This window comes from Plasmodium vivax, chromosome 14, assembly GCF_000002415.2.
Source record: "Plasmodium vivax chromosome 14, whole genome shotgun sequence".
Classification (NCBI taxonomy): domain Eukaryota; phylum Apicomplexa; class Aconoidasida; order Haemosporida; family Plasmodiidae; genus Plasmodium; species Plasmodium vivax.
In genome coordinates this window covers 1,763,682-1,790,002 of record NC_009919.1, presented here as the reverse complement: position 1 = coordinate 1,790,002, position 26,321 = coordinate 1,763,682, and the positions used below count along the sequence as shown (strand labels likewise).

General features: G+C 45.1%; 7 protein-coding genes across 7 annotated transcripts, besides 3 other annotated features; 4 read left to right on the top strand and 3 right to left on the bottom strand.

Moving 5' to 3' along the window:
• Positions 1–1,392: 1,392 nt before the first annotated feature.
• Positions 1,393–5,847, top strand: PVX_123795 (DNA GyrAse a-subunit, putative; the record flags this gene model as incomplete). Its single annotated transcript, XM_001617271.1, has 2 exons — positions 1,393–1,408; positions 2,072–5,847. The coding sequence occupies 2 exons, from the start codon at positions 1,393–1,395 to the stop codon at positions 5,845–5,847; spliced, it is 3,792 nt and encodes a 1,263-aa protein (XP_001617321.1).
• Positions 1,904–1,923: a microsatellite.
• Positions 5,848–6,693: 846 nt separating the features above from the next.
• On the bottom strand, positions 6,694–8,217 carry PVX_123790 (hypothetical protein, conserved; the record flags this gene model as incomplete). Its single annotated transcript, XM_001617270.1, has 1 exon — positions 6,694–8,217. One exon carries the CDS (start codon positions 8,215–8,217, stop codon positions 6,694–6,696), a length of 1,524 nt encoding a protein of 507 aa, XP_001617320.1.
• A 4,171-nt stretch (positions 8,218–12,388) lies between these two features.
• PVX_123785 (cAMP-dependent protein kinase regulatory subunit, putative) lies at positions 12,389–14,148 on the top strand (the record flags this gene model as incomplete). Its single annotated transcript, XM_001617269.1, has 2 exons — positions 12,389–12,996; positions 13,151–14,148. Exons 1-2 carry the CDS (start codon positions 12,735–12,737, stop codon positions 14,146–14,148), a joined length of 1,260 nt encoding a protein of 419 aa, XP_001617319.1. The 5' UTR covers positions 12,389–12,734.
• Positions 14,149–15,940: 1,792 nt separating this feature from the next.
• PVX_123780 (hypothetical protein, conserved) lies at positions 15,941–16,969 on the top strand (the record flags this gene model as incomplete). The annotated part of the gene is made up of 4 exons (XM_001617268.1): positions 15,941–16,063; positions 16,142–16,232; positions 16,602–16,789; positions 16,928–16,969. The coding sequence occupies 4 exons, from the start codon at positions 15,941–15,943 to the stop codon at positions 16,967–16,969; spliced, it is 444 nt and encodes a 147-aa protein (XP_001617318.1).
• Positions 16,970–17,146: 177 nt separating this feature from the next.
• PVX_123775 (hypothetical protein, conserved) lies at positions 17,147–18,818 on the bottom strand (the record flags this gene model as incomplete). Its single annotated transcript, XM_001617267.1, has 2 exons — positions 17,470–18,818; positions 17,147–17,216 (listed from the first exon to the last, which is right to left on the bottom strand). The coding sequence occupies exons 1-2, from the start codon at positions 18,738–18,740 to the stop codon at positions 17,147–17,149; spliced, it is 1,341 nt and encodes a 446-aa protein (XP_001617317.1). The 5' UTR covers positions 18,741–18,818.
• A 793-nt stretch (positions 18,819–19,611) lies between these two features.
• Positions 19,612–21,676, top strand: PVX_123770 (hypothetical protein, conserved; the record flags this gene model as incomplete). The annotated part of the gene is made up of 7 exons (XM_001617266.1): positions 19,612–19,949; positions 20,084–20,149; positions 20,290–20,374; positions 20,661–20,863; positions 21,123–21,236; positions 21,325–21,378; positions 21,536–21,676. The coding sequence occupies exons 1-7, from the start codon at positions 19,659–19,661 to the stop codon at positions 21,674–21,676; spliced, it is 954 nt and encodes a 317-aa protein (XP_001617316.1). The 5' UTR covers positions 19,612–19,658.
• Positions 21,677–23,217: 1,541 nt separating this feature from the next.
• PVX_123765 (gliding-associated protein, putative) lies at positions 23,218–24,248 on the bottom strand (the record flags this gene model as incomplete). The annotated part of the gene is made up of 1 exon (XM_001617265.1): positions 23,218–24,248. The coding sequence occupies exon 1, from the start codon at positions 23,797–23,799 to the stop codon at positions 23,218–23,220; it is 582 nt and encodes a 193-aa protein (XP_001617315.1). The 5' UTR covers positions 23,800–24,248.
• Positions 23,413–23,449: a microsatellite.
• A 457-nt stretch (positions 24,249–24,705) lies between the features above and the next one.
• Positions 24,706–24,725: a microsatellite.
• Between the last annotated feature and the right edge of the window lie 1,596 nt (positions 24,726–26,321).

Below are 26,321 nucleotides of genomic sequence, written 5' to 3'. Positions count from 1 at the left end.
GCGCTTGGCAGGGAGGCTGGGAGGCGCCAGGCAGGGAAGCCGATCAGCCTATTCGCTTCTCCACCGATGAGCCTATCAACTTCTGCACCGCTGACGCGCCTGTGCGTGTGCTTTTATGGCGGGAAAAGTGGAGGCCCCGTCTGGGGTGTCGATCGCGGGGAAGAAGATTTCTACCACGTCTCCTTTGCTGCGTCTCTTCTGCTAAGTCTCTTTTGCTGTGTCTCTTCTGCTATGTCTCTTTTGCCGCGTCTCTTCTGCTGCGTCTCCTCTGCCGCTCCCCCTCTTGGCGTATGCTTCCCACCTCTCGGCTGTCTCACAAATAGGCGTACTTCTATCACAGGGGGAAGTAACCCGGCCTGCTATGCATCATGTTAAACAGTTGGGACGCTCGAAAAAAGGGGAAGACCCATTCTCACTTCGCGCCGGGCACGTGTCTGTTGCCCACGTGTACCACTGAGTAGGTTCCCCTCGCCGACAAAAATATATCAAATATTTCTGTTCTGCAATTTTCCCTGCGTATGGGGGAGAGGGGGGCGAATCTTCAAAAGGGAAAGCCAAAAGGGGAAGCCAAAAGTGGGCGACCAAGTGATCCCCTTAACAATGCGTGGTTGCGAAAAAAAGAAACCCCAAGATGACACACTCGAGAGCGTTAAAACCAGTTTGACTTTTCAGCGCCCCCGTTTTTGCTCGCACGTTTGTATCTTCTGCAGGCGTTCCTCAACTTGGTCAGGTCACTTAAGCCGCCTTCCTCCGGAGCGGTTATCCGTATGCACAAATTTGTGACAAGGAAAAGGAAGAAAATGAAGAAAAAAAAAAAAAAAAAAAAGGAAGAAGAAGAAGAAGAAGAGTACATACGTTTACGTACGATCGGAAAGAAGCAAACATATCATTACGTTTATTTCATTTAAACGTTTTTGCGCGTTTGCATCCAAACAGTAAAAACTGTGATCGGTCACATGAAAAGCGATGCGGAGTCACTCTCGCTGATTAACTTGCGCGTTTATTGGTAACTCTTTAACAAAAAACAGGCATCAGAAAAGTGCCAGAAATGTTTTCATTTTTGCATCTTCGCAAAATATGCATAACGGCTAAGCATATTATTGCTAAAAGGATTTTTTCCCCATTTTTTTTGGAACATTTTGCGCATTTTTTTTTTGCTCCACATTGTTGTGCATTTTTTTTTGCTTCACATTGTTATGCATATTTTTTTTTTTTTTTTTTTTGGGGAGATCCACCGAGGCGAATAAATTTGCAAGGAAAATTCCCTGCACCAGTCCATTCCTTTTTTTTCTCACTTTTGCCCCCGCGCGGAAAGGAAGATTAGCAAAGCATGTGCCCTTGTGCGTGTAAAAAGGGCACCCACGGAATGTTAAACGCGCATGTAATGCAAATATGAATGTTGCATTTTGTACTCCCGCACGCCTGCGCCTGCACCTGCACCTTTGAAGAGTCGCAAGGGCGCTCGCCCCCGCAGTGAAGGCACAAGCGCGCCGGCACGGGGGGACAGAACGCATCGTACTCTACTGTTTTTGCGCCAGTGTGTCGCATCGGCGCGTAGGCACTTGGCCCTTCAGTCATTTGTTATTTTTTTTTTTTTCTCACCTCTGCATTCTTCCCGCTCAGAGGAGCGAAAGGGAAAGAAAAGATAAACGCGTGTAACGCTAAACATTTGCGGGTGAACAATTCGTGACATTAAAATAAGGGGAAAAAAAAAGAAAAAAAGAAAAAAAAGTTTAAAGGGGAAGGAAAAAAATAATAAAATGACCTTAAATGTGCTGAAGCCTCAAAACGCACGCTTGCTCCTTTTCGACGGGCGCACGTTTGTCTGATGCGTTTATCACGGAGAAGGCGCCTCGTGTGCACATGTTCCGCGCGTAGGAGCATAGGAGCGTCGGCGCGGCGCCCCAGGAGCCCTCGCGCGCGGACCGCTGCCCCCCCCTAACCGGTAGCCTTACGCGGACGTCTTACACACCGCATTATGCACACGTAGGGACAGGCAACGGCGCACCCCCTCAGGTGCGTATCACTATTATGTGGTTCATATGTCCCCTCTTCTTCGCCCTCGTAGCAGATCTGCTTTTCCCTCTCCGCGAATTGAGTTTTTTTTTTGTGAAAAGCGAGAAGAGGGAGAAGCGATTCCCCATTTGGACCCCCCCCAAGAGCAGTGCCCCGCTTTTTATACACAGTGGGTGTGCGGGTGTGAGGCAGGGGAGAAGCGCGTCGGCGCGTTATGGAAAAGGCAGTGGTTGGAGAAACGGTGGTGGGAAGGATGGCGGCACATCCCTGGGGACATCCCTTCGACCATCCCTGCTGCGCGCGGAGGGGAAGCCAGATGGAGAGGCGGTCCCATCGATAGGAGAGCCAACTTCAATTGCGAGCAACGACAGAAGTGAAGAACCCCCCGCCAGGGTGGCAAAAACGAAAGGAACCCCCCCCGCAGGTGCCAACACGACGGGGATAAGCAACCACGTGGGGGAAAGCATAAAAAGAATCAAAGGGGAGTACTACGATGTGGAAATTTGCGAGCTGCTGTCTAAGAACTTCCTCTCCTATGCGAACTTCTTAATCCTTAATAGATGCCTGTGTGACTATCGCGATGGCCTAAAAACGGTGCAAAGGAGAATCATATGGAGCATGTACGAAATAAACAAAGGCGCGGAGAAACGGAGTTATAAGAAGTGTGCCCGAATAGTGGGTGAAGTCATTGGGAAGTATCACCCCCATGGAGATAAGAGCGTTTACGATGCTTTAGTTCGCCTAGCCCAAAGGCACCACAATAGCAATGTGCTAATCAACGGATATGGGAACTTCGGGTCAGTTGAGTACAACGCTGCGGCCATGCGTTACACGGAGGCCAAAATTTCCAACTTTTGCTACGACGTACTGTTAGACGAAATAAATGAAGAAAACGTAGAGTACGTGAGGAACTTCGATGGGAATGAAATAGAGCCGAAGGTGTTTTGCAGCAAAGTTCCGCTCCTACTCATTAATGGCTGCTCAGGCATTGCGGTGAGCATATTAAGTAACATCCCCTGCCACAACCTAGTAGACGTGATCAACTGCACCATAAGCTTTTTGCTCAACCCAAGTATTAGGGAAGACCATTTGTCCGCAATAATAAAGGGGCCAGACTTCACCACAGGGGGAATCATCATAAGCAAACCGAATGAACTGCAAAATGTGTATCACACGGGGAGGGGAAGCATCGAAATTAGGAGCAACGTCTTTCTAGAGTACACGAAGGATGACAAACAGTACGTCACCCATGTGAATAATTTGGCTAACTTACATCCAGAGGATATAGACTCCAGGGGGAGCAAAAAACTTGTTATTAAAAATCTCCCCCCAAATGTGAAGCCAAACGAACTGATCGAAAATATGATTAACATTTTAAATGAGAAAAAAAATGAACATGAAAATATTTTACAAAAAATTAGAGACGAAAGTGAAAAGGAGGACATGCGAATTGTACTGGAGTTGAGGAAAAATACCCAAGTGGAACAAATAAATGATTTCCTCTCCTTCATTTTTAAATACACACAAATGCAAACCACCTACCACTGCAATTTCGTCTGCATCGGTCATCAAAATAGTTATACGCAGTTTTCTTTGAAGTCATTCCTACAGCTATGGTGTGAAAATCGCATCAAATTTATTAGAAATAATTTGACAATAAAAAATAAAAATTTACAAAAAGAACTTCACATCATAGACCTGTACATACTCATACAGAAAAAGATTTTGGAAATTATTTCCTTCCTCCAGAAAAACCAAAACATTGAAGAAATAAAAAATTTTTTTAAAAAAAATTTCCAACTGAATGATTATCAGATCCAGCACATCCTCTCCATGAAGATACAAAAACTGGTGAACATTAAGAACGTCCATTTTGGCCCCCACAAGGAGAAGATTCTAACCCGCATGCGGGATAACCGCGACCTCATCGCCGACGTCGACAGGATCAAGCGCCTCATCATTGAGGAACTGGCCTACATAAAAAACAAGTACGGCACAAGCAGCGCGGGCAGGCTCCCAACCCCCCAGGGGGTTAAGTACAAGTACGTTTATATAAGCCCGTCAGCGGGTGGCCACCCTTTGAAGGACCACTTCGACCCGCCGCTTCCCCCCCAGCGGGATGACCCACCTGCGTTTGCAAAAAACGCGGGAGATACAAAAGAGGAAAAAGAAAAATTGCGAAGCGGCGTAGACCCAGACGAAGAGCGCACCTGGGAAGAGCAGCACATGGGAGAGCAGCACATAGGAGAGCAGCACATCGAAGAGCAGCACATCGAAGAGCAGCACATCGAAGAGCAGCACATCGAAGAGCAGCACATCGAAGAGCAGCACATCGAAGAGCAGCACATCGAAGAGCAGCACATCGAAGAGCAGCACATCGAAGAGCAGCACATCGAAGAGCAGCACATCGAAGAGCAGCACATCGAAGAACAGCACATCGAAGAGGTGGACCCCCCTTTACCCAAGGGTAAGAATGAACGGGGAGTTCACCACACGGGGGGCACCCAAAGGGGGGCGAAAGAGACAGACCCCCCCCCGGTGCACTACAGACACACCTACATCGACTGCGTGCACGCGGACGTCAAAGACGTTTACAACAACGACCACGTGCTCGTCCTGATCACCTACGGGGGGTACGTCAAGAAGATCAAAGTCGCGGAGAAGTTGAAAAATCACCAGAACAATACCATCAAGCTGTCCAACGTGAAGTACATTTTGAAGGAGAACGAGGAGAGGCGCCTCAACGTTGGCGGGGCGGCCAGTGGAGCGGCGAGCGGGGAAGACAGCGGAGGGGAAAACGGCGTGGCCACCTCCAGCGCTAACCCCACCAGCGCAAACACTGCCAATGCGGCCAACTGCTACAAGGTGAAGAAAAGCATCCTGTGCAGGAACAAAGACAGGCTGCTGCTGACGGACAGCCAGAACAAAGCCTACGTCCTGGACGTGTGCGACCTGCAGACCTCGTCCTACGACTCCAAGGGAACGCCCATCAACCAAGTGGTCCACTGCTCGAAGAGCATCACGGGGATGGCCAAGTTCGAGGAAAGCAAAAAGTACCTCATCGTGTGCAGCGAAAATGGAAAAATGAAAATCATAAACAACGACGTCTTCTTAAAGAAAAAAAAAAAAGGAATACGACTTTTTAAAAACAAAAAAGATATCCATTTCAGCTACTGCAATTTTAGTGACAACTGCATTGTGGGAACGGCCAGTGGACACATCATTCAGTTCCCACTCTCCAATTTTAAAATTTCCAAAAAAAACTCCCTGGGGAATAAGTGCATCAGTCTGGGGAAAAACGACAAGGTGGTGGACCTCCTGACGTATGAGAACGACGAGAAGAGTGTCAAGAAATTCCAAATCATTTTTCTCTCCAAAGGTGGGCATGGAAAGATGGTCAACTTGGGGGAGCTCAAGGTGCAGAAGAGGAGGGGCAAGGGGTACAAAATTATGAAGTTTAAGCGGGCCAAGAGGGGCGCGCCCATCCAGGGGGGGGGAGAAGCGCGAAAGGAGGAAAACGTGCGAAAAGAGGAAAACATGAGGGATGAGAAAAACGAGGAGGGGGAGAGTGAGGCCCCCGCCCCCCTCATGGCCAATCGGCAGGCGGACCAAACTCCCGCGCACAGCACAGACGCAGATGAATTCCTCGGGTTTAAACTCTACGACATGACAAAGAGGAAGGACAACGACTTTCTCATTATGATTACCGACCATGCTGTTCTTATACGGAAAAATATTACCCTCTTGAAAAAAAAAAACAGGAAGCACTCATCGCAGATTTACGCCAAGCTGAGCAAGCTCAACCGGCTCGTTTACTTTGACATTATGTAAATCTGTTGCGGCGTATGTGAGGTAGGCGTGCCGGCGCGTACACATGTGTGTGTATATAGGGTTATGTTTGTACCGGTGTGGTTTTTTTTGAGGGGGCCCTTTAATATTTGCCTCCCACGTTAACATGGGGAAAAAGTCACCTATCCCAGCGGATGCGTGTGCATTTTTGCAAGCCGTTTGTGCCCACAGGCAAGACGATTTTTTTTTTTCATCCCCTCATTCTTTCTTTCCCCCATGTGTAACGCTTGTACACTGGGCTGCCAACACATTTGCCGTCGCACCAACGCGCGCCATGATATTCTACCTATATTGCGCGCCCCGTCCGACCGTTCCCTTTTGCAACGTTGCGCAGACGTTCAGGCGGCCTGGCCCACTGAGAACACCCCTCAGCAGGGTTCCCCACAATGGAGTACCCAATTGGGATTACTAAAAGTGCAATGGTTGGTCAAATTGTTCCTGTTGAATTTGAGAAGAAGTGATGGGGAGCTGGTTGGGAAAAACAAAGAGCGCGCGGGAGGCACACACCATTTGGTGCATCAAAAGGGGTTGAAAGCTTCATAAAAAAAAAAAAAAAAACAGCATCGTGGAGGGCGCTTTATTTTTAATTTATAAAAATTTAACAAAAAAAAGGTACGTCGCATTTTTGCTTCATATGTTTGCTTAGCACGTTCGCTTGGCACTTTTACTTCACATTTTTCCGCAGTTCCCACTCCGACGCGCATGTGTACGTACGCCCGTACGGGTGCGGCGAGTGGGGAGTCAAATTTGGGGAAACCGCGCAGGGGAGCGGAGTGCACCCCGCACAGCAAGTACAGCGCGTACACCCCGCGGAGGCCAACTTCTAATCTACTTAAAGTCCGGGGTGAGGTACTTCAGGAAGCCCAGCTTCTTGGAGCCGCGCTTGGCGTCCTTCTTGGGGGGGCCAGTGTACGCCTCGGAGTAGTCCTTGCTCCTACCGTTGGACTGCGTGGAGGCATTGTTCTCGCTGTTGTTCGTGTACTGATTCAGGTAGCTATAATTCGTCGGGGGGTACCCCCCGGGTCTGCCCAGACTGCCATTGGAATAAAATTTATTTTGTAGAAAGGGATTACTCATCACTGGGACGTCAGGGTTGCTACTCGATCCGCCATAACTCACACCTTGTGGCATGAAAGGATAAAAGTGGTAGTAGGGGAAAGGAGGGATATTCCCATTAGGGTGCATAGGAGGATGACCCATATGAGGGCTGTACACATTATACTCATTATTCGCATTTCCTCTAGTCCCCCCCCCTCCACCAATCGATAAGGCATAATTACTACCAATAAAAATTAAAAGGAAAATAAAAGCAATCACACAAATGCTCTTCCATTCAAACTGAACAATAAAGGCGTTAATCAGCTGACCCAACATTTGAGCAGATAGGAAAGAAAAGTCTTGATATAGCTTGTGATCTGTCTTCATACACCTTAGCCATTCCTCACATTTGTCATTCAGAATGGGTAAATTTACGGTACCACATTTATGGGCATAGTACTGCTTCTTACAAGCGTCAGATTCTTCCTTTACATTTTGCATTTGAATGGCTACTTTCTTATTTATATCCTCCCTAACGGACACGAATGTAAAATAAATCAGCGTCACTATTAGGGACGTTATGATGACATTGAAAATGACTCTGATCCATCTCTGGATAATATCTGGTGAGTACACAAAGAAGTTTTTTATTTTTTCGCTCCTCTTTTCCCTCTTACTTAGTGCACTATAATCTGGGTACTTATTTTCGTACACTATCATGTGGTGACTATTGTCGTGCATAAAGGAGTTGTTTTCAAATTCTTTTATGTAGGACAGCTCAGACACGTTTGTGTTTTGGTCTCCATAGTAATTATTCCACAGCAGTTTTTTTTTTAACTTTCTACCGCTTCGCAGGTTGCCCAATACCAAGTGCGTACTTCCGTATGGGTCCTTCCGCATCACCCCCTTCTTCCTTTTGATCAAATTTAGCCCCTTCTCATTGTTGCCGCGGGTGGACGTGCGCATGCGGGTGCGGTGGCCGCATGAGTGGCTGCCTAGGTGGCTTCCTACATGGCTTCCTACATGGCTGCCTGCGTGACTTCCTACATGGCTGCCAGCGTGACTCCCTACGTGACTCCCAACATGGCTGCAATTTTTCTGCGCGCCCTTCTCCTTCTTTACCAACGGGTGCATGTGCTTCTCCCTGCACTTGCGCACCCCGTCGTGCGGCGAGCTGCCGATCAGGAAATTCTGGTAGCTGTTCAGGTCGTTCGAGTTGTTCTCCAGGTTGATGGTGTCGTTCTCCTCGCTGCACGAGTAGTGCTTGGCGTCCTCGATCGGGATGATGGGCAGCTTGCTCTCGCAGATTTTCATTTCGTTCGGGCGCGGCTGGGGTGTGGCGACGGGTCAGGCTAGGCTAGACTCGGCTCGGTTAGCTTCTAATGTGCTCCGTTCTGTTCAGCTCGCTTCTATTATGCTCCGTTCCGTTCAGCTCACTTCTGATGTGTTCCCCCTTCTGTGCCTCTGTCTCCTCAGACTCTCTCTCCTTCCTTCCCTTGGTGCTCCCTTGCTCACATCCCGCTCCGCTCACATGTGTGGCACACGGCGCGGGCTGCTCTCGGGGGGAAAAGGCCTCTTCGATTTGTGTGTTGAGTATGTACAGGTGCTGCGCTGCTCATGTTATTTACCGGCAGGGACTGCGTTGCTGGGGGTTACGTCACTCGGTGTTTTTCACTCGAAGTTTTGCCTCGAAGTTTTCCACTCGGTGGCTGCCTCTGCTCGACTGCCACTTCGTCGTTGCCACTTCGTCGTTGCTACTTCGTCGTTGGGCTTCTCCCCCGAGTTGTCATTTTTTTGGCTCACTCAGAACAAAAAAACGGGTTGCGCCACGCATTATTTTGTGCACTCGCGGGCACGTACGTGCGTACCGACGTAAAATGGAGGCGAAGCTCTGATGCTACATGCCAAGCAAATGCGCAGTTCGTTTTATGCGCTCAGGCATTTTCCAAGTCGCGGCGGCCGTTGACTCATAAAAACTACGGTTAAAAAGGCGGCTTCGCAATGCGCGTTTTCGCAACGTTGGCAAGCGTTCGTAAGTGATTCGCAACTGCTTCGTAACTACTGTATACGCGTTATGCATGTATTACGTATGTATGCCCACGTGTACATGAATATGACCCACTTGCGTTTGTAACTGGTGGCGAATTTGAAACAATTTTTTTTTTCAAATGGCTAGCGCTGTTTTGCCTGAACAGGCAAGGCGAAATTTGAAAAAAAAAAAAAAACAAAATAAAATGAAATAAAATAAAATAAAATGAATTAAAAAAAAATAAAGTGAAAAAAATGAGAAAAAATAAAATTCTCCACCAATCTGCTTACACGAATTTTTACTTAGGTAAAATAAAGCTGGTTCATTTATTTTATTCCTTTTTTATGTAAACTTAAGCGAACATTCTGGCCATTGCATTAGGTGACGTATTTATTTGTAAACAGTTCGTTACGCTTTGGGGATGCCCCTTTTGTTTTCTCTCCCCAACGTTGTGCGTTATGGTTGAAGATTTTTCCCCTCCTCCTGTTGTCATTAGGAAATTGCCTCCATTTTTTGCCGCATTTTCCGTGTTCTATTTTGATATGTTTTTTTCGCCTTCTTAATGCGACACCGACGGTGGGGTCAAAAAGGAAACAAACAAATGAGCGGGTATAAATAATACCCTATGTTTGTTTGTCCCTCCGTTCCATGAGTAACTGAGCATGTTGAGGGATGTCCCCCCGCAGATATTTTTCATGGCGTAAAAAAGGGAAATGAGAAAATCGCAATAGGCCAATTAAGGATAGAAAAATGTAAAAGAAAAAGTACTCATTTTATTGCAAATGGGCATGCCAAAATAAGTCGTTTGCCAAAAGAGCGATCGGATGAGGCTGAAAGAAAACCAGCGCCCTTGCTTTATGGGAATACCTTTTTAAGTAAAACAGAAATAATTTCCCCATTTGTACGCTCGAATGCATATTCTCCCCATCCTGCAGATCAGTTCTGCGTCGACTGTTTATAAGCATACGGGTAGGTTTAGGCATCCCATGTACGTTCATCAAGCGATGTTATTTATGTGTACATGCAACTTATATCGCTCGCTGATTAAAACGGTGTGCTGTTGCGACCATGTAGAACGTGAAGCTATTCCACGTGCGACCCTAAAGGGGCAAAAGGAGAGAAGGGGAATTAAAAAAAAAGGGCGGGGCTAACTCTTTCAAGTAGCAGCTGGTGAACACTTTTAAGTGTTAAGCTTTACGTGTTAACTTTTATGCGACACTGATGTGTGCCTTTGTGTAGACTGCCTATTTTGTGTGACAACATTGAAAAGGTTTCTCTGTGAAGAATGCTGCCCTTTTTTTACGACGGCGCAAGTGGTACCGTCACCTTCGAAGGTTCTGCCGAGGGGTAACTCACTGGGGGAACATTCACTGTTAAGCGGAAACAATTTGCAATTAAAAGGGGGGAAAAAAAAAGGAAGCAAATTTTACAATTGCTTCATTTCCCCTTTTTAATTAACCTGTCCAAAGCGAAAATTACAAATCATGTGTAACCCCTTAACCTTAAGTTTAATTTTTACACAAATGGGGTGTCCCTTTATTTTATTTTTTTTGGCCTCCCCCTTTTAAGGCGAAACGAAAATGTTAGTAGACGTAGACCTTTTAAATAAGCACAGTTCAAATGTGTGCAGTGAACTGGTGGGAAAAAAAAAAAACAGCACTGCCTGCAAAGGGGCAGCATGCCATTCGTCTGAACATACCAATGATGCAAAAATGCATGTCCCATTTTTTATTAAAAAGAGGAGAATATTTTTAAATGAAGGTATTGCAAAACAACCATTTTGAAGGTAACCCCCCTGTGTAACTTTTTTCCCCCTTTTTTTGATTCACCCCATTTGTATGCACCCCCCGCTGACATGCTTAAATCGGCACAGCACTCATAAAGTGCAAAAAAAAAAAAAAAAAAAAAAAAATAGAACATATCAATTGTGTAAAAATATCCGTGCAGAATTCAAGGACGTCAAGAGTACACTGACGTAGGCCCCTTATGCATACGTCATGTCCAAGGGGAATTTTTCCCTAGGCCTTTTCCATCCACAAGAAACGAATTAGAAATAATTATTTCTATAAAAATGCGTAATTCTTCTTAGTCACCTTTTCGCAAAATTGCTTGAGGGATACAAATTGGAAGACGCTTTTTTTGAGCATTTTCACGGGGTACTTTGCGCACACAAAAATAAGCAGCAGGGAGGGGGGGATTTTCCGCGTGTGGCGCTACTTCGCTCTACTGCGCCCTGCTGCGATTTACTTTGCGTGGCCGCCATTGTTGGACGTTATTTTGCTCAGTTGCATACTGCACATGTACGTACGCATGCAGGCGCGCATGTGCCTACGTGTGTGTGTTTCCCAATTCGCCTCTGCCGCGCACGCGTGGCGCTGTGAGCTCGCTGCGTACGCTCATTTGCTGCGTACGCTCATTTGCTTCGTACGCGCATTTGCTTCGTACACACATTTACTCCTTACAATCACTTGCTGCGTCCCTCATTTGCCGCTCTACTTTTACTGCCCCACTTTGATGCTCCACCTTTTCCCCACCCGCTAACACTTGTACGTACATGCATACGCGCGCGTACGCATATGAGCACATATAACGTACCTACACCCACCCGCATGGGGGATAAACGAACAAAGGCATCGCTCCGTAGACATCACCGCAGCAGAAAAATTAACAAAGGAAAAATTAGCCATACGCGTGGGTGTACGTGCCCATATAAATGTGAGTACCTGCATAAACCTCCCCCCCCCAAGCGGGTACATTTCATTTTTCTAATTTTTTCCCCTCTTGGATTTTCCACATAAAGTGCATATGTGTGTGTATATATTACATGTGTACCACTCGCGAGGCACTGTATCCTTCGGGTAAGGCGAAACAAAGGAATTTTTTTTTTTTTTTTCCACCTTCCCTGTGCTTAAATTTCCCCCTGGATCTGTAAGCAATAGCAAGATGGGCAATGTGTGCACATGGTAAGCTTCAACGAGTTAAAGCGCAGAGAGGAGGAGTGGGGAGCGACCCGGGTTGTCAATTGTGGCAAAACAAAAATGACAACTCGGAATGAGAGAAAATGGGGGGCATCCCAAGATGGGAAGGCCGCTCAACGAAGAGATCGCTTGATTGGAAATTTTCTCTTTTTTAAAAAAAACGCCACTGGATATGCGCACGGATGTTTGCCAAGTGGGGAAGGAACGGGCGGAATGAGAGTGAACAAATGGGCGAGATGTGCAAAGTGTGCGAACGCGTCGCGAGGTGCATAGCGACGTACACCGCTAGGCGAGGCGAACTGCGAGGGGGCACTGCGAGGGGGGGAGTGACGAACGGACGCTTCGCCCGGCCATGCGAGTATGCCAACGGAGCAATTTTTACTCTGCGCCGGCACGAAACGCATCGCGAAATACACGGCAAAGAGCACGGCGAAACGCATCGCCAAACGCATGGCGAAAGACGATTTACCAAAAACTCCCTCACAGTGTTCACTGTTACGCATGTTCACGCGCGTGCGCACGCACTGTGTGTACTCGTGAGGCATAACGCGTTGCGTCCGCAAAAAAAAAAAAAAAAAGCGAACAAACGAACGAACGAACGAACGAACGAACGAACGAACGAACGAACGAACGAACAAATAAGTTAACAAATGCACGAACAAACAAACGCGTGAACACGTAAACGAACAACCGCGTTCGCTCGCGCGCGCGTAACAAATAAATGATAAGCGAAAAATCCCCCTGCGGACGCTCACTCCCCACTTCCCCCCCCCGTTCGAAGGAGACAAGGGAAAGGAATTCCTGGCGAACAGAACGCAGCAACCATGGACGACAAAGATATACAGGAGCAATTCGAAAAGTATGAAGAGAAAGTGAAACGGAACAGCAAAAAAAATATCCTCAGCGATAAATCCAAGGGCAGCTTCGATGAAGGGAAGAGCAATTTGTCTAGTTCCTCCTCACTGAATAAAAGGGAAGACGGAGACTCCCAATATAAGCCGGCGCACAGTGATGCCCAGGAGGAGAGTCAGCTCTCCGGCACGAATCAGTCGCCTTCCCCATCTGCGAAGAAGAAGTTACTCATAAGTAAGTCCCCTCCGCGAGCTGCCGCGGTGTGCGAAGTGCCGCGGTGTGCGAGGCGTCTCCAGTGGGGGAAGTTCGCTTCGCAAATTTGCCTGGCCCACCCGCGTCACTGCTCCACTTCTCCCCCCACTTCACTGCTTTACTTCCCCCCGCGCAGGTGAGGAGTACTCCAGCGACGGAGACGAAACGGAGTGCCTGAGCGAAGTGGACAAGAAGGAAATGGAGCTGAAGGAATCGGACCTGGCGAAGCTGAGCGTCGGCCAGAGCAAGCGCATGTCAGTGAGCGCAGAGGCCTACGGAGAGTGGAACAAAAAAAAACTGAATTTTGTCCCAAAGGTATACAAAAAGGAAGAAAGCGAAAAAGAGAAAATAAGGGAAGCCCTAAATGACTCCTTCCTTTTTAATCACTTAAATAAAAACGAAATGGAAACCATCGTGGACGCCTTCTTTGATGAGCATGTAGAAAAAAATGTAAATATAATTAACGAAGGAGAGGAGGGAGATCTCCTCTACGTAATTGATCAAGGTGAAGTGGAAATATTCAAAACGAAGGAAAACAAAAAGGAAGTATTAACAGTCCTCAAATCGAAGGATGTTTTTGGAGAATTGGCTCTACTGTATAATTCCAAAAGGGCTGCCACAGCGAAAGCATTGACCAAGTGTCACCTGTGGGCACTAGACAGGGAGTCATTCACCTACATAATCAAAGACAACGTTGCGAAGAAGAGAAAAATGTACGAAGATTTTCTCACCCAAATTTCCATCCTGAAGGATATGGACCCTTATGAAAGGTCCAAAGTTGCTGATTCTTTAAAAACGAAAACGTTTGCAGATCAAGAGGATATTATTAAAGAAGGGGAACCGGGAGATACCTTTTATATAATCGTTGAAGGAAATGCTTTGGCCATAAAAGACAAGACGGTTATCAAGACGTATGGTAAGGGAGACTACTTTGGAGAGCTCGCCCTTTTGAAGAACAAACCCAGGGCCGCTACTGTTAAGGCGAAAGATACCTGCCAGGTGGTTTACCTCGACCGGAAGAGCTTTAAGAGGCTCCTGGGTCCTATAGAAGAAATTCTCCACAGGAACGTCGAAAATTACAGGCAGGTCCTCAAGCAGTTGGGCCTCGACACGGCTTGCATTGAGGGCAACTGACCCGCGAAGGGGAAGTAAGGCGGTGATGGGGGAGCAAAGCGGCGAGGGGGGAGCGAGGAAGGGGAAGCTATAAAGGAGAAACGTCCTGTGTGTAGTACCCTTTGAGGAGCCCCCTTTGAGGAGCGCCCTGGGTGGGGCCTCGCCCTAGCGCGTCGCCCTCTGCGCGCGAAATTTTGTCCATCTTTTAAACGACACGCGTAAGGCAGTGGTGCCCGTGGACTGGCGGAGGGCGTGACGGTAAAATGAAATGAGCGGTGCAAGGATGTAGGAGTTCAGAGGGGACGCCTCCCCCCTGAGAAGCTGCCTCAAACGAAAGGGAGTCTCTTCCCCCCTTTGGTCAAGTTGGCCCATTTCATCAACCCCCAGCCAACTACGTGGACCCTTTTTACACATTTGTGAGGCCAATTATGATGCCATTCTGCTGCCATTGTGCGGCCATTCTGCGGCCATTGTGCGGCCATTCTGCGGCCATTCTGCGGCCATTCTGCGGCCATTCTGCGGCCATTCTGCGGCCAGTAAAGGGGGAGGGGGAAATGCACACCTTGTACGGATCTGCAGCGCGGCTAGTAACTCCCCCCGTTTGCCATGCGGTGGGGAAAACAAAATTGTTAATTCTTTTTTTATTCCCCCTCCCCTGTGATCCCTTTTTTTTTTTTTTACGTTAAAAATTTTGCTCATTTTAAGATTTTGCATCTCCGCGTGGCGGCGAGGAGGATAAGCGGTGAGTAGCGGCGAAACGGTCACACACCCATACCGCCATATAGTCCCGATGGAAGACCGCGGAACGATGGCACCACGTCGGGAGACGCCAAGGAGGCCAAAATGGAAGGAAAAACAGACAACGCGTTATTTTCTCCGTTAAGGGGAAACTATCGCCCATTTAATGACCTCTCTTGCGCGTCATCTTTTCCAGCTTGGATGCCCTCCAATATTTTTTCACGTTACGCATGGGCAAGTGTAGCAAAATGGTATGTCATCCTTTTTGGGGGGGATTGACATTTTGATCATTTAAAAAAATTTCTTCTCTCCCTTTTAACCGCTTAACCAATTTGTAAATCTTTTTTCCCCGTCCAAGTGGAAAACAAAATGGGGAAAATGCAACTTCACTTCCATTTTAAAAAAAAAAATGGCCACGTGAAAATTCGGCGGGGATAATGATGAAAATATTTTCCCGGGTGTGTCACGTCGCAAAAGGGGCGACAATTAATTGGAGGAAAAAAAAAAAAAAAAATAGCCACACAGTTCAGCAGCAAAAGATGATACAACTGATCTGAGCGAACAGCCAAAGTGCAACGATAAAATGGTGAAGGGGAGAAAGGGCGAAAGGGTGAAAAGTCGGATGGTCGAATGTTCAGTGCCGCCAGCAAATCGCCACCTGCGCAGTTCCTCGTTTGCCCACAGCGAAAAGAAAAACTTTGCATACCCACTTTGTCCTCACCCTTTGCAACGCTAATTGAGAAGCGCAACAAAAAAAAAAAATAAATAAAAAAAAAAAAACACCAAAGATACGCATGAACGGCGCAAAGAGGCGAACGAATGTTGCAGTGGCCCTCCCCCCAAGTAAAACGGCCAAATATGAGGATGTTAAATCTGTCTGCAGGTGACCCAAAGTCAATTCACACTTAATAAGATACACCTGATGGGTATCCATTCAACATAGTGCTTCCACGAACATGGTATGAATGCCCCAACTGCAAACCGCTTAACACACACTAGAGGAGGTCACCCCACAGACACCCACAGGTGTTACTGTATGCACACTAGACAAACTTATAACAACTAGAAAGACAAAATGATAAGCTTGGCGACAGGCATACTCCACTGCACGTACGGTCGGAACTTGGGGAACTTCCTCTTCAACACATTTTTATTCTTTGCAAATTATTTGAATTGCGTTTGTCTCGTTTTGAAGAAGGTAAGTTGCGCTCCACATGTGTGTGGCAACTCAGTTGCTATGCTTCTCATGCGTGGAAGGATGCCCCTACCTACGTAGAGGCAACAACTTCGACTGGCTTCCACCACACACGCCTTTTCCCCGCAGATATCATGCCTATTCGACAGAACAAACTACAGAGAGATATTCAGTAAACGTGAAAAATGACAATGCCATATTGTGTTTTGTTTTGCATAGCTTTTCTTTGATTTTATTTTATTTGCTTCGCTTCGTTTCTCTTCTCTTCGCTCTGCTTTGCTTTTTTTCCCTTTTCGCTCCGTTGCCCACGCAACGCTAAGCCGTTCGCACATGCGCGTGGCGAAGCGAGTTGTGCCTGCGTCTGCCGCGACCGTACGACGTGAAGAAAAAAAAAAAAAAAAAACGCCCAAATGAGCAACACACATGTGTGCAAATGTGCTTGTATCAAAATAGGCCAGCGCGCAGAATTGCCTTTCGTGCCGCACCATTTGGAGGGCCCCCCCTCCCAAAGACACCCTACGTCACCTTCCCCTCTGCACAGGCCTATGCAACATTAAGCGAGCAAATCTCAGCGGTCTCCAAATGGAAAATAAAAATTTAAGCCTCTTAAACATTGCCACTATTAACAATGTAGAAGTTTCAAACAAATCTCTGCTCGAGGGGGAGACTGAAATGGACGAGCGGATGTCCACCGAACTTGAGGATTTTTATGACGACGAATATAACTTCGTACGTGCCGCATCACGCGCGAGCGGGCGAAAGAGCGAACGAACGTATACCGGCAGACAGCCCCACAACGAGCCGCACATGCCCGCAAATCCCCCCCTGCATATACATCGTTTCTTTTTTTCCCATTAACCCCATCAGGACTTCATTGACATGGTTCAACAAAACGACTTGGACGAGTAAATGGGGGGGACCCTGCAGATGGAGAAGCAGGCGAAGGGGGGTTTTCCCCGGGGGGTCTCTTTCCCCGCTATGAAAACTGCTCCATTTGAAAGTTTTAAAGAACACCATTTTTTTTTCTTTTTTTTTTCTTTCTTTTTTCTTTTTTTCCCTTTTTTTTTCCCTTTTCCCACCGCTTGTTTACTCCATCTCAATTAGCCTTATAATTTTCTGCACCTCTTGGACCTTTTCCCTATGCCATAAGTAATATCTGCAAAATTGGAAAATTGTTAAAGGGGGAGTACCGTGTAGCAATAAAAAGGACATCGCGTATGGGGGCAAAGATGCGGTGATGCATGTGTCGCTTCATTTGAGGAGGGAGCGATTCTCCCGTGGTGTACGCAGCGACGTGTGCACACGAGTACACCCCGGAGTGGGTGCCGTGGTGGTAGAGATCTTATCGGAGGGTGGCCCCCTACAACGGAATTTCCCCGATTTAGTTCCCCTCGTTCTCTTCGCCTTACCTGTTCATGTCGCTGTGGTTACTCTCCTGTAAGAGGGACAGCAGCTCCTTAACCAGCTGAAGGTTACTTTCGAAATGGCAAAGAAAGAAATTTTTTCTATCCTGTGAATAGAGAAATAAATTCTGTTGCAGTATATTTATATATTTTACAATTTCATTTGTTTTCCCCTTTCTGGAGGATCTTTCCCTATTTTGTAGCATCCCCATGATTGGGTTAATTTTTTCCTTAACCCTGTCCAGCAGAATAGTACTTGTGGGCTCTGCTCCAAATATGTATATCTCATTTAAGATGGCCTTGTAGAGTAAAAATAAGTAAAATGGGGGGGACTCCCTCAACAGTCTTTGCTCATTTGCCCGACTAGCCTTGCACACTGCGTCATGACACTTCTTCAGTTTTTTTGCAAAGTCGTCAGGAGGTGAGGGGCTCTCCGCACTTTCGAAGTAGGCCATAAATACATAGTTGCTGAATGAGTAGAAAAATAATATCAAGTCATATTTCCCCGCTTCGTGCAAATTGGCACGTGGGATGTACCTCTCGTCTCCTACTTCTTCGCCTTCCTCCAATTTGTTCTCGTTGGAGTTATTCTTTCCCTCTTTGGTGAGGTGCCCTTTCCCGGAAGGTTCGCCCTGTGCTCCAGACGAATGTCCATTCGCTAACCCATCAAAGTGAATATATCCCGTGAGGTGGTTTAGTAGTTCCCTTTCCACACACCTGATATTGTCATTTTTCACACTGCACATGTTAATGTTAAAGAGAAGGTTGATTAGCGGGGGGGCTGCCACATGCTGCAAGTACCTCCTAACAATTGCACACAGATCTACATAAAACAAATCATCCTTAATGTTCGCCTTTACGTAAGAAGACATTATTCTCACGACTTGCTCATAATTCATGCTGCATAGTCTGCCTTTCAGTACAGGAATAAATTGCGTTAAAATGCCTTTGCCAGAATGCAGTCGACTTACAATGTTCACTATTTTTAATATTTCCTTTACGTGAAATTTGTCCAAATTTTTTAATATATCATTGTTTATGCAGTCCCATTTTATTTTACTGAAGTTTTTGGACTTATATGTGTCACTCACGCATTTTACAATTAGCTGCGTTGGCGTGTCAATAACACCTCCTCTTGGCAGTCTTCCGTTTTGTGGCCAACTGGCGGGCGAGGTAGAAGTGAAAAGGTGACAAAACGGCTGGTCATTCTTCCTATACGTTAAAAGTGCGCAAATTTTTCTTACACCTTTAGCGTTTCCCCAAACCGAAGGGACCATTGAGCGAACGGGCGCTTTGCCAAATGGGGCTCACCACAGAAGAGTATATATCCTATACGGTTCCTTCACTCGTTGCTCCAAATGGGTAGGCAAGCAGTGTGTCAAAAATGGAGTAACAAAGGTGACGCGGTGGAAGTGACCTCTTAACTTCTGCAACGTTTGAAAACAGATCGCGCTAATGGAGGCCCAGAGCTAGCCAAAAAATGTTTTCCTCTTTTTTTTTTTTCTTTTTTTTTTTTTTTTTTTTTTCCTATTTCGGCATTTTTCACCTGAACAGTTCATAAAAAAGTGAGCATGCAAATTGTGGAAAAATTGTGAACCAGCGCGGAAAGCAAAATTGTAGCTATCATTTTGGCAAGGTTCCATATGAGGCACCGTGTTCTTCTTTAAAAAATAAAGGTTAATATGTCTACATTTCGCTTTGCTTAACAATTTCAAAATGTAGAAAAATGCTAATTTACACGTGTGCGATTTGCATTTTTGCGCATACTTGTATGAGTTGCCGCCCCTTACCAATTGCGCTGCTCCCATCCCCCGTTGAATCAAAGTCAATAGACTTTTCAGCGAAAAATAAGAAAACTCCCCCAGAGAGAACATCCAACATTAAGGCGACGTTGATGTAGCCTCGCAAGCTTCATGTATGGGAGAAATAAAATAAATCTTCCAAAAAAGAGCCACAAAAAAAGGGGGAAAAAACGGCTAACTTTTCCCATCGCGTACAGTCTGAAAGTGGTGACATACTGGTGTAGATACATTAGCGCGCAAAATAAAGGAAGTGCTGTGTTGCACTTTTTCTGCGTTATGTTCATTTTCCACCTTTGCGAGAAATTTCGGATCTACTAAAAAAGATGAAATGAAAAAAATGAGCGTGCATGTTGCCAAGTACGTGGGTAAAGTTTTGTCCATCCATATGTTTACATGTCCATTCCCCAATATATCGAAATTTTGAAAAATCCTCGTGTCAACCTGAGAAACGTCCCAATTTGTACATATACGCACGCAAAAAAGAGAAAAAAAAAACTCGCACATCTGAAGAGGCAAATACATACTCTCCCCCACCCCTTAGTCAGTCACTTCCTCAAAATGGACCAAGGGGTGGAAAAACTGCTGAACCAAATCAACGACCTGGAGTCCAAGAACCGGTTGATTTGCATGCAAATCGAGGAGATGAAAACCACTGAAAAGGAGTTGCAGAAAAGTGAGAAGGAGGTAATACCCCCGTAGACACGCAACTCGCTTTAAAAAGTGGGCAAATTTTCTCTTTATCCATCCCGCCCTCTCATCATTGCGCTATTTATATTTGTATATTTATTTTTTTTTTGTTTCCCAATCGTGCTGGATAGCTCGTGTCAGACATAGAGAGCATCTGCAAGCAGCTGAAAAGTATGGAAAAGGAGGAAATCGAATTGGTGAGGAGCTGCCGGGGAGCGCTTTCGAGCAGTTCGCACTAGTCCAATGCCTACTTGTGCGATACCGCTTGTTCGTACCTCTACACACGTGCAACATGCGCTGGGACCTCCCTCACCACAAACACTTCTTTTCCAACCAGAATAACGACATTACCCGCGTTAACCTGATATGCAAAAATGTGGAAGCGACTCTGCACAACGAATTTGTGAAGGTCGAAATAGCAGGTTACTTCTTTAAAATGCGCCGCATTCTTGGTTTTTTTGCGAATGCTAATTGAAATGGCGGCTTTATTTTTCGCACCCCAATTTTTATATGCTCTTATGAGAATACTTTCCTAGCCGACTGCACAAATGGGAGGATGATGGCGCGTAGCTGTGTCCCTCATGGCAGTCAAAATAACCCATCATAGTTGTGTACACCAAATGGGTATAACCGCTAAAAAGGAGAAACGAAATATTTGGCGGATCGCCCCATCCCTCCCTCGCATTTCTCACCTCACTCCACCCGTAGCCCAAAAAATCAATCAAGTGTATTGCCATGAAGAAAGTGAAAAGAACATCAACACCGATTTGGGCAAAAGCACCGACAAGGTGAAGGACTGTCTAAACAAAATGAACCATTCCAATGAAGACTTGACTGTGTTAAAGGAGGTGCGAAAAAAGAATTTTCTTCTAAACAATATTTCGATAGAGGACCTGTACGAAATTTATGAGGTAAAAAGGAAAATTAAAAAAAAAAATACACATCGTGGTTTTAGGCAAATGTTTCGAGTAGTTGCTCTGACTGTTCGAGTTGCTGCATTGTGAGGGGTGAATGAAGTGTTCCCTCCAAATGAAATTTCCCCCTACCGAAGCATTAGCCCATTCCATGTGCCTTTCCTTTTTAACTCGTTTTTTTTGAGGGCGGTTGCGCCTACCCACTCACACATCGTGAAAACGCTAAATGAACCAACTGCATACTCACCACATGTAGGACACCAAAGAGCAGTACCAAGAGAATTCCTTCAAAAATCAGTGCCACAAAATTACCATTGTCGATTATAAAACTCATTCGTACTTTTGTAACCCCACGCATTTGATACATATGGTAAGCAGGAACGAAAGAAAAAAAAAAAAAAAAAATTTCTACCAAACTGAAATTGTTATTTTTTTTTTTTTCCCCCCCATTCTTATAGACAAATATGCTAACCGAAAAGGTGAAAGCGAGCGCCCCCGACCAGAATTTCAACGTAAGTGGAAAGCGTGAAATGGAGATGCAGCTGTTGCTCCTAGCTGCTCTATGTAAAGTTGCAAAAATGGTACTCTTCACCGACAGGCTGATTTATGCTCCACCACCACTATCACTACTACCACCGCGCTAACCTACGCTAACGATTCACTCTTCAGTTTGCCAGCCTCGCCAGCTACTTCGGACTGAACGAAGGAAGAAAGAAAGAGCGGATAGAAAACTTCGGCCTATCCGAGTTGAACAAAATAATGATAAATCACTACAAGGCGAAGAAGATTAACGTGAGCAGCTCTGCGTGATGGTCACCAAATTGATGGTACCTAAGTAGAATGGCTGTTCCTCCATGGGTCCCCTCTACATGACTGTTCAGGGGAATTCTTTTATTAATTTTTTTTTTTTTTCCTTTTTTTGTTCATGCGGAAATGTATGTGCACAATTGGGTTAAAATGCGGCTTACTTATCCGTGTGAACTGCTCAGTATGGCCATCCCCCAGGTGCATAGCTTTCCCCCCGATCCTACATAGCTGTAAATTAAATTTTGCAGAGTGGCTTTGTTCCCCTTAAAGCGTTTCAGAGTTAAATGTTAGTCGTTAAGGCGGGCTCACACCCTCTGCTATGCTGAGCTGCGGCATCGCCCGCCTCCCTCAATTGTATTTACACCCCTTTGTCTTTCCATTGTATTTTCCCTCTCCCCTTTTTTTTCCTTTTCGTTTTATCTTAATCCTTTGCGGTGAAAAAGTTCCCTTCACGCTTAAAGCGCGAAAAGTACGTATGTGCGCGTCTTTGTGTTTGCACATTAATGTGGGAATTTCCACGAAAGTTATATCCTTTTGTTCGTCAATGTGTAACTCCCCCCAAAGGGGGAAAAACTCCGTCGCGCTGTGTAGACGCGTTCAAATGTTTGATCATAACAAAAAAAAAAAAAAAAACAAACAAATGAAGAAGCAAAGTGGCACTGAAGATGCGCAATAGCCATCCGCTGGCAAAAAATTTGTGAAACGAAATTAGCGCATCGCGTTGTTTGGTGTGTGCCGGGGCCTACGTCGAGGCACGGCGCAGCGTGGCAAAAAAAAGAAGAGAAAAGGAAGGGACAAAATAAACGTGAACACGTGGAAGCACCGTTACCGTAATGACGCAAAGCGATGGGTCCATTTCCGCTCCTCTGGCGATGGCCGTAATTTTAATTAGGTTACAACCATTTGGGCATTCACGTGAGAATGGGGTCAGAACTTAATTTTTTTTTTCCTTTTTTTTTCTTTTTTTTTCTTTTTTCCAGCGAAATAAATCTTTATTACATCAAAAAATAAAGTTGTAATCTGTTTTATATCAACAACGGAACAATGCAAAAACGGGGTGCTACAAAACGGTACGTTTTTACTTCACACTGAATTAAGAAGTATGCGGGGGGTGGGCGTGCAAACAATTAAAGATGTGTATACGGGTGCATACGGGTGTATTCATGTGTACTCATGAGCATACGTGTACATTCGTGTGTGCGTATGCCCATGCGCATACGCATAGGCATACGTCTGCGAAGGGGGCTGCCAAAATGTCTGCGCGTACGAGTCGACGCACGCGCGCAGGGGGGGGAGGGGGAGCACATATACATGTGCATATCTGCACTTGTGCATGGTCCCGCGAAACGTCAGAGAAATAATGCTATCTTGATAACATTTGGGGCACATTAAAAAAAAAAAAAAAAAAAAAAAAAAACGACCAAGCTGATCTGCATGTACAATCCGTCGCTAAAATCGAGCAACTGAAGCAACATGTACTCACTTACATTCGCACACCTGCACAGTCACACACATTCTCGCGTGGAAAATATACCCCCCCCAAATCAACTGAGTAGGGGTGTATCGGAGAGGTCTATTTTTCTACATATTTTGCAAGCATTTTCATCGTGGCGATCTCCAAGGTCACATCCACATCGTCTTGAAAACACTTTCGCCGTCTCGTCCAATTTATTCATGTCACATGGGGTGACCGACTTGTACGTGTTGTATATACTCTCTTCATGGGCAGGCTCACTCAGCTTTGTAACTTGTTGCACGATGCCTGTTGCGTCTGTTGAGAGGGTTAACTGCGAACCCGTTTCCAATTTGTCGCTGTTGTTATCGTACTTATGCGATTCTGAATATATGTCCGAATTTGATCTTTCTAAATCGTCCAGATTTTTTTCATCAAAGGATTTATTTTCTTGTATGGGATAATCTATATCCTCATCATCTTTGATTTCTTCATTTTCTTCCTCCTGTTCTGGAGGCTCTTCTGGCTGATCATTAAGTTCTTCTTCTATATCTTCTGGAACTTGCTCTGGCAGTTCCTCAACTTCGTTTTGAAGTTTTTCGCGCTCGGCTAACTCGTCTATGTCTCTTCTTTTGGGTTCCTTCGCTTTGTTTTTTCTGCAGTAATTTCCCATTGTGTGAGAAGTGGTTCACTTGCTTTGGTTGCCGCTAGCGGTGGTCGTTAACGATTACACGACGTTGGAGGGGGGGTGGCTGCCCTGTGGCTGTCGTTTGACTGTCGTTTGGCTGACGTGTGTGAGTGTGTGCGCAGTGTGGTCGACGCAGGAAGAACCTCCCCCAGCCTTCTATAAACTTAATTTCGTTATCTGTGTACCTATCTGTGTACATGTAAACGCGCAAAGGCACGTGTGTGTGCGAAATTGTGAAGGTGTGCGCGCTTGTGTGTGTGTGTGTGCTGGTTTATATCCACCTACACGTACCGTTTTAATTCGTGCAAGTGATTATTTTTGCGTGCTCGATTAACACATGGGTGTTCAAATATGTCAAAATTATTTGACTATGTATTGGATTAATTCGTAAATTTTCTGGTCTTTCTTGCGGAAAGGGGGAGAAGTGGAGGGGGAAAAAAAAAAAAAGAAAAAAAAAAAAAAAAACAACAAAGGGATTAATAATTACACGGAATTAAACAATTAACAATTTTTTTTTTTCCTTTTTTTTTCTCTTTTTTTTTTTTTTTTTTTCCTTCTTCTTTCTCTTAATGTGCGTTTTATCTTTTGTTTAATAAAATTTAAAGAAAGAACACTTTGTGACAAAAAAAAAAAAATAAAATAAATAAAATTGTAAATACGTGAATAATTAAATGAATAAGTACGTGAATAAGTAAGTGAAATGCGAATGGTTTAGCGAATGGTTAAGGTTAAGCGCATGAATAAGTGAAAAATCATCCAGTCAATCAGTACATGCGCGAGCGTTGACACAATTGAATTAGTACGTTTACCGCAAGGGCGGAAAATGAGTAGAGAAAATGACGGGAAAACGTGCAAATGGAAAGGCGGAAATTAATTGAAATCAAAGAGCGGAAAAGGGGAAGCCAAAGAAAACAAGGAGTTTTATAAAGGCGGAAAAAAGCACAGCAAAATTGGCAGACTGGCAAAATGGCAAATTGGCAAATTGGCAAAATGACACACTGGCAAAATGGCAAAATTGGCAAAGTTAACAAGTGTAACAGCACTTTTCCAAAGGTAAAAAAAAAAAAAAAAAAAAAAAAAAGTTTTAACGTCATGAAAAAGCAGCACTGCCAGTGTGTCATTAGCACTTCAAAATTTCTGGCCTTTTTTCTGATGCACTTTATTGCAGAAAAGCTTCAATGCAATATTTGCTTTCGTGAAAAAAAAAAAAAATGAGTATATCGAATCGCAACGCAAAATGAAGCAAACCGGATAGCGGCCATCAAATTTTATAACGCCAAAACGGGACATAGAAAAAGTGGGGAATATTGGATGACAAATCAGAGGAAAATCAAAAGAAGGAAAAATTAGCAACATTTTAACATAACCCTTGCGTTTTATTAGTACATATTTGCACACACACGTTTACACACATGTGCGCCATGGGTTGAAAAATACTGTTCCCACAGCTTATCGAACTTTTCCCGTTTTAGCTGTAGTTAGCCATTATGAGAAAAAAAAAAAAAAAAAAAAACCATTTCTGTGCACACACAAGGAAAATTTTATAATTTTTGGCAAATTCGCACTCCTTTTGCCTGAACCGTTCATTCAAAAATATCAATCAGTTATGTACATTTAAAAAAAAAAAAAATTTTAACGAACAACAGCGTTACAGTAGTGTTCGGTTTCACGCGTCACATACTAAACGGATTAAAAATTTGTATGTGCCATGTTTGCAACTGTTTTGGAAATCCCCGCCAGGGTGTGATAGCGATTGGCATATAGTATTGACCCTCCTGCGTTATGATCATTCGGCAAATGGCAAAGCAGCGAGTGCCCCCAAATGGGTCAGCGGACGACCGGATGGACAAACGAATGATTAGATTACGCACATATTTATCCTTATAGGAATGCTTTCTTAATTAAAAAATAATTCCCTATGCCCACATGATTCACGCAAAACCGTGTGTGCGCCGCGCCAGCAAAGCGCTTTCGATCGACCGGGTGGGTACCATCGGGTGCTACATTTGTACATTTCTTTTTAGAGGCAAATGCAAACGCGCGAAAGCAACGCGCATCGATACTCGCATCGATACGCGCACCGTTAGCCTAAAGGGTTACCCACTTTTTGTGTGTTAATAATTTAATTTTTCGTTTTTACGTCCGACATGTGCAAGTGCAAAAATGAAGACGCCCCTTTTTGCGCAAAAGGTGTACCATGTGCACTTTGTTTATCTTTACCCACATGTGTGTATGTTCGAAATGAGTCAGCACACCATCGAAGGAGCACTCTGCGCGCCTTAAATAAAACGAATCACTCCACTGTTTCAAAAATGCGTGAATGTGTTACGCGAAAAGGCGAACCAAAAAATGCAAAGTGGGTAATGTTTATTTTTCCCATGTCACATTCCGCCAATGAAAGTTAACTGCAGGGTGAATTGTCGCGTGTTACATAAAGATCGTCATCAAATAATTGCATTCTATTTTGCTAAAGTGATAGAAGCGCAAAATTTGCAACAAAGGGGCAC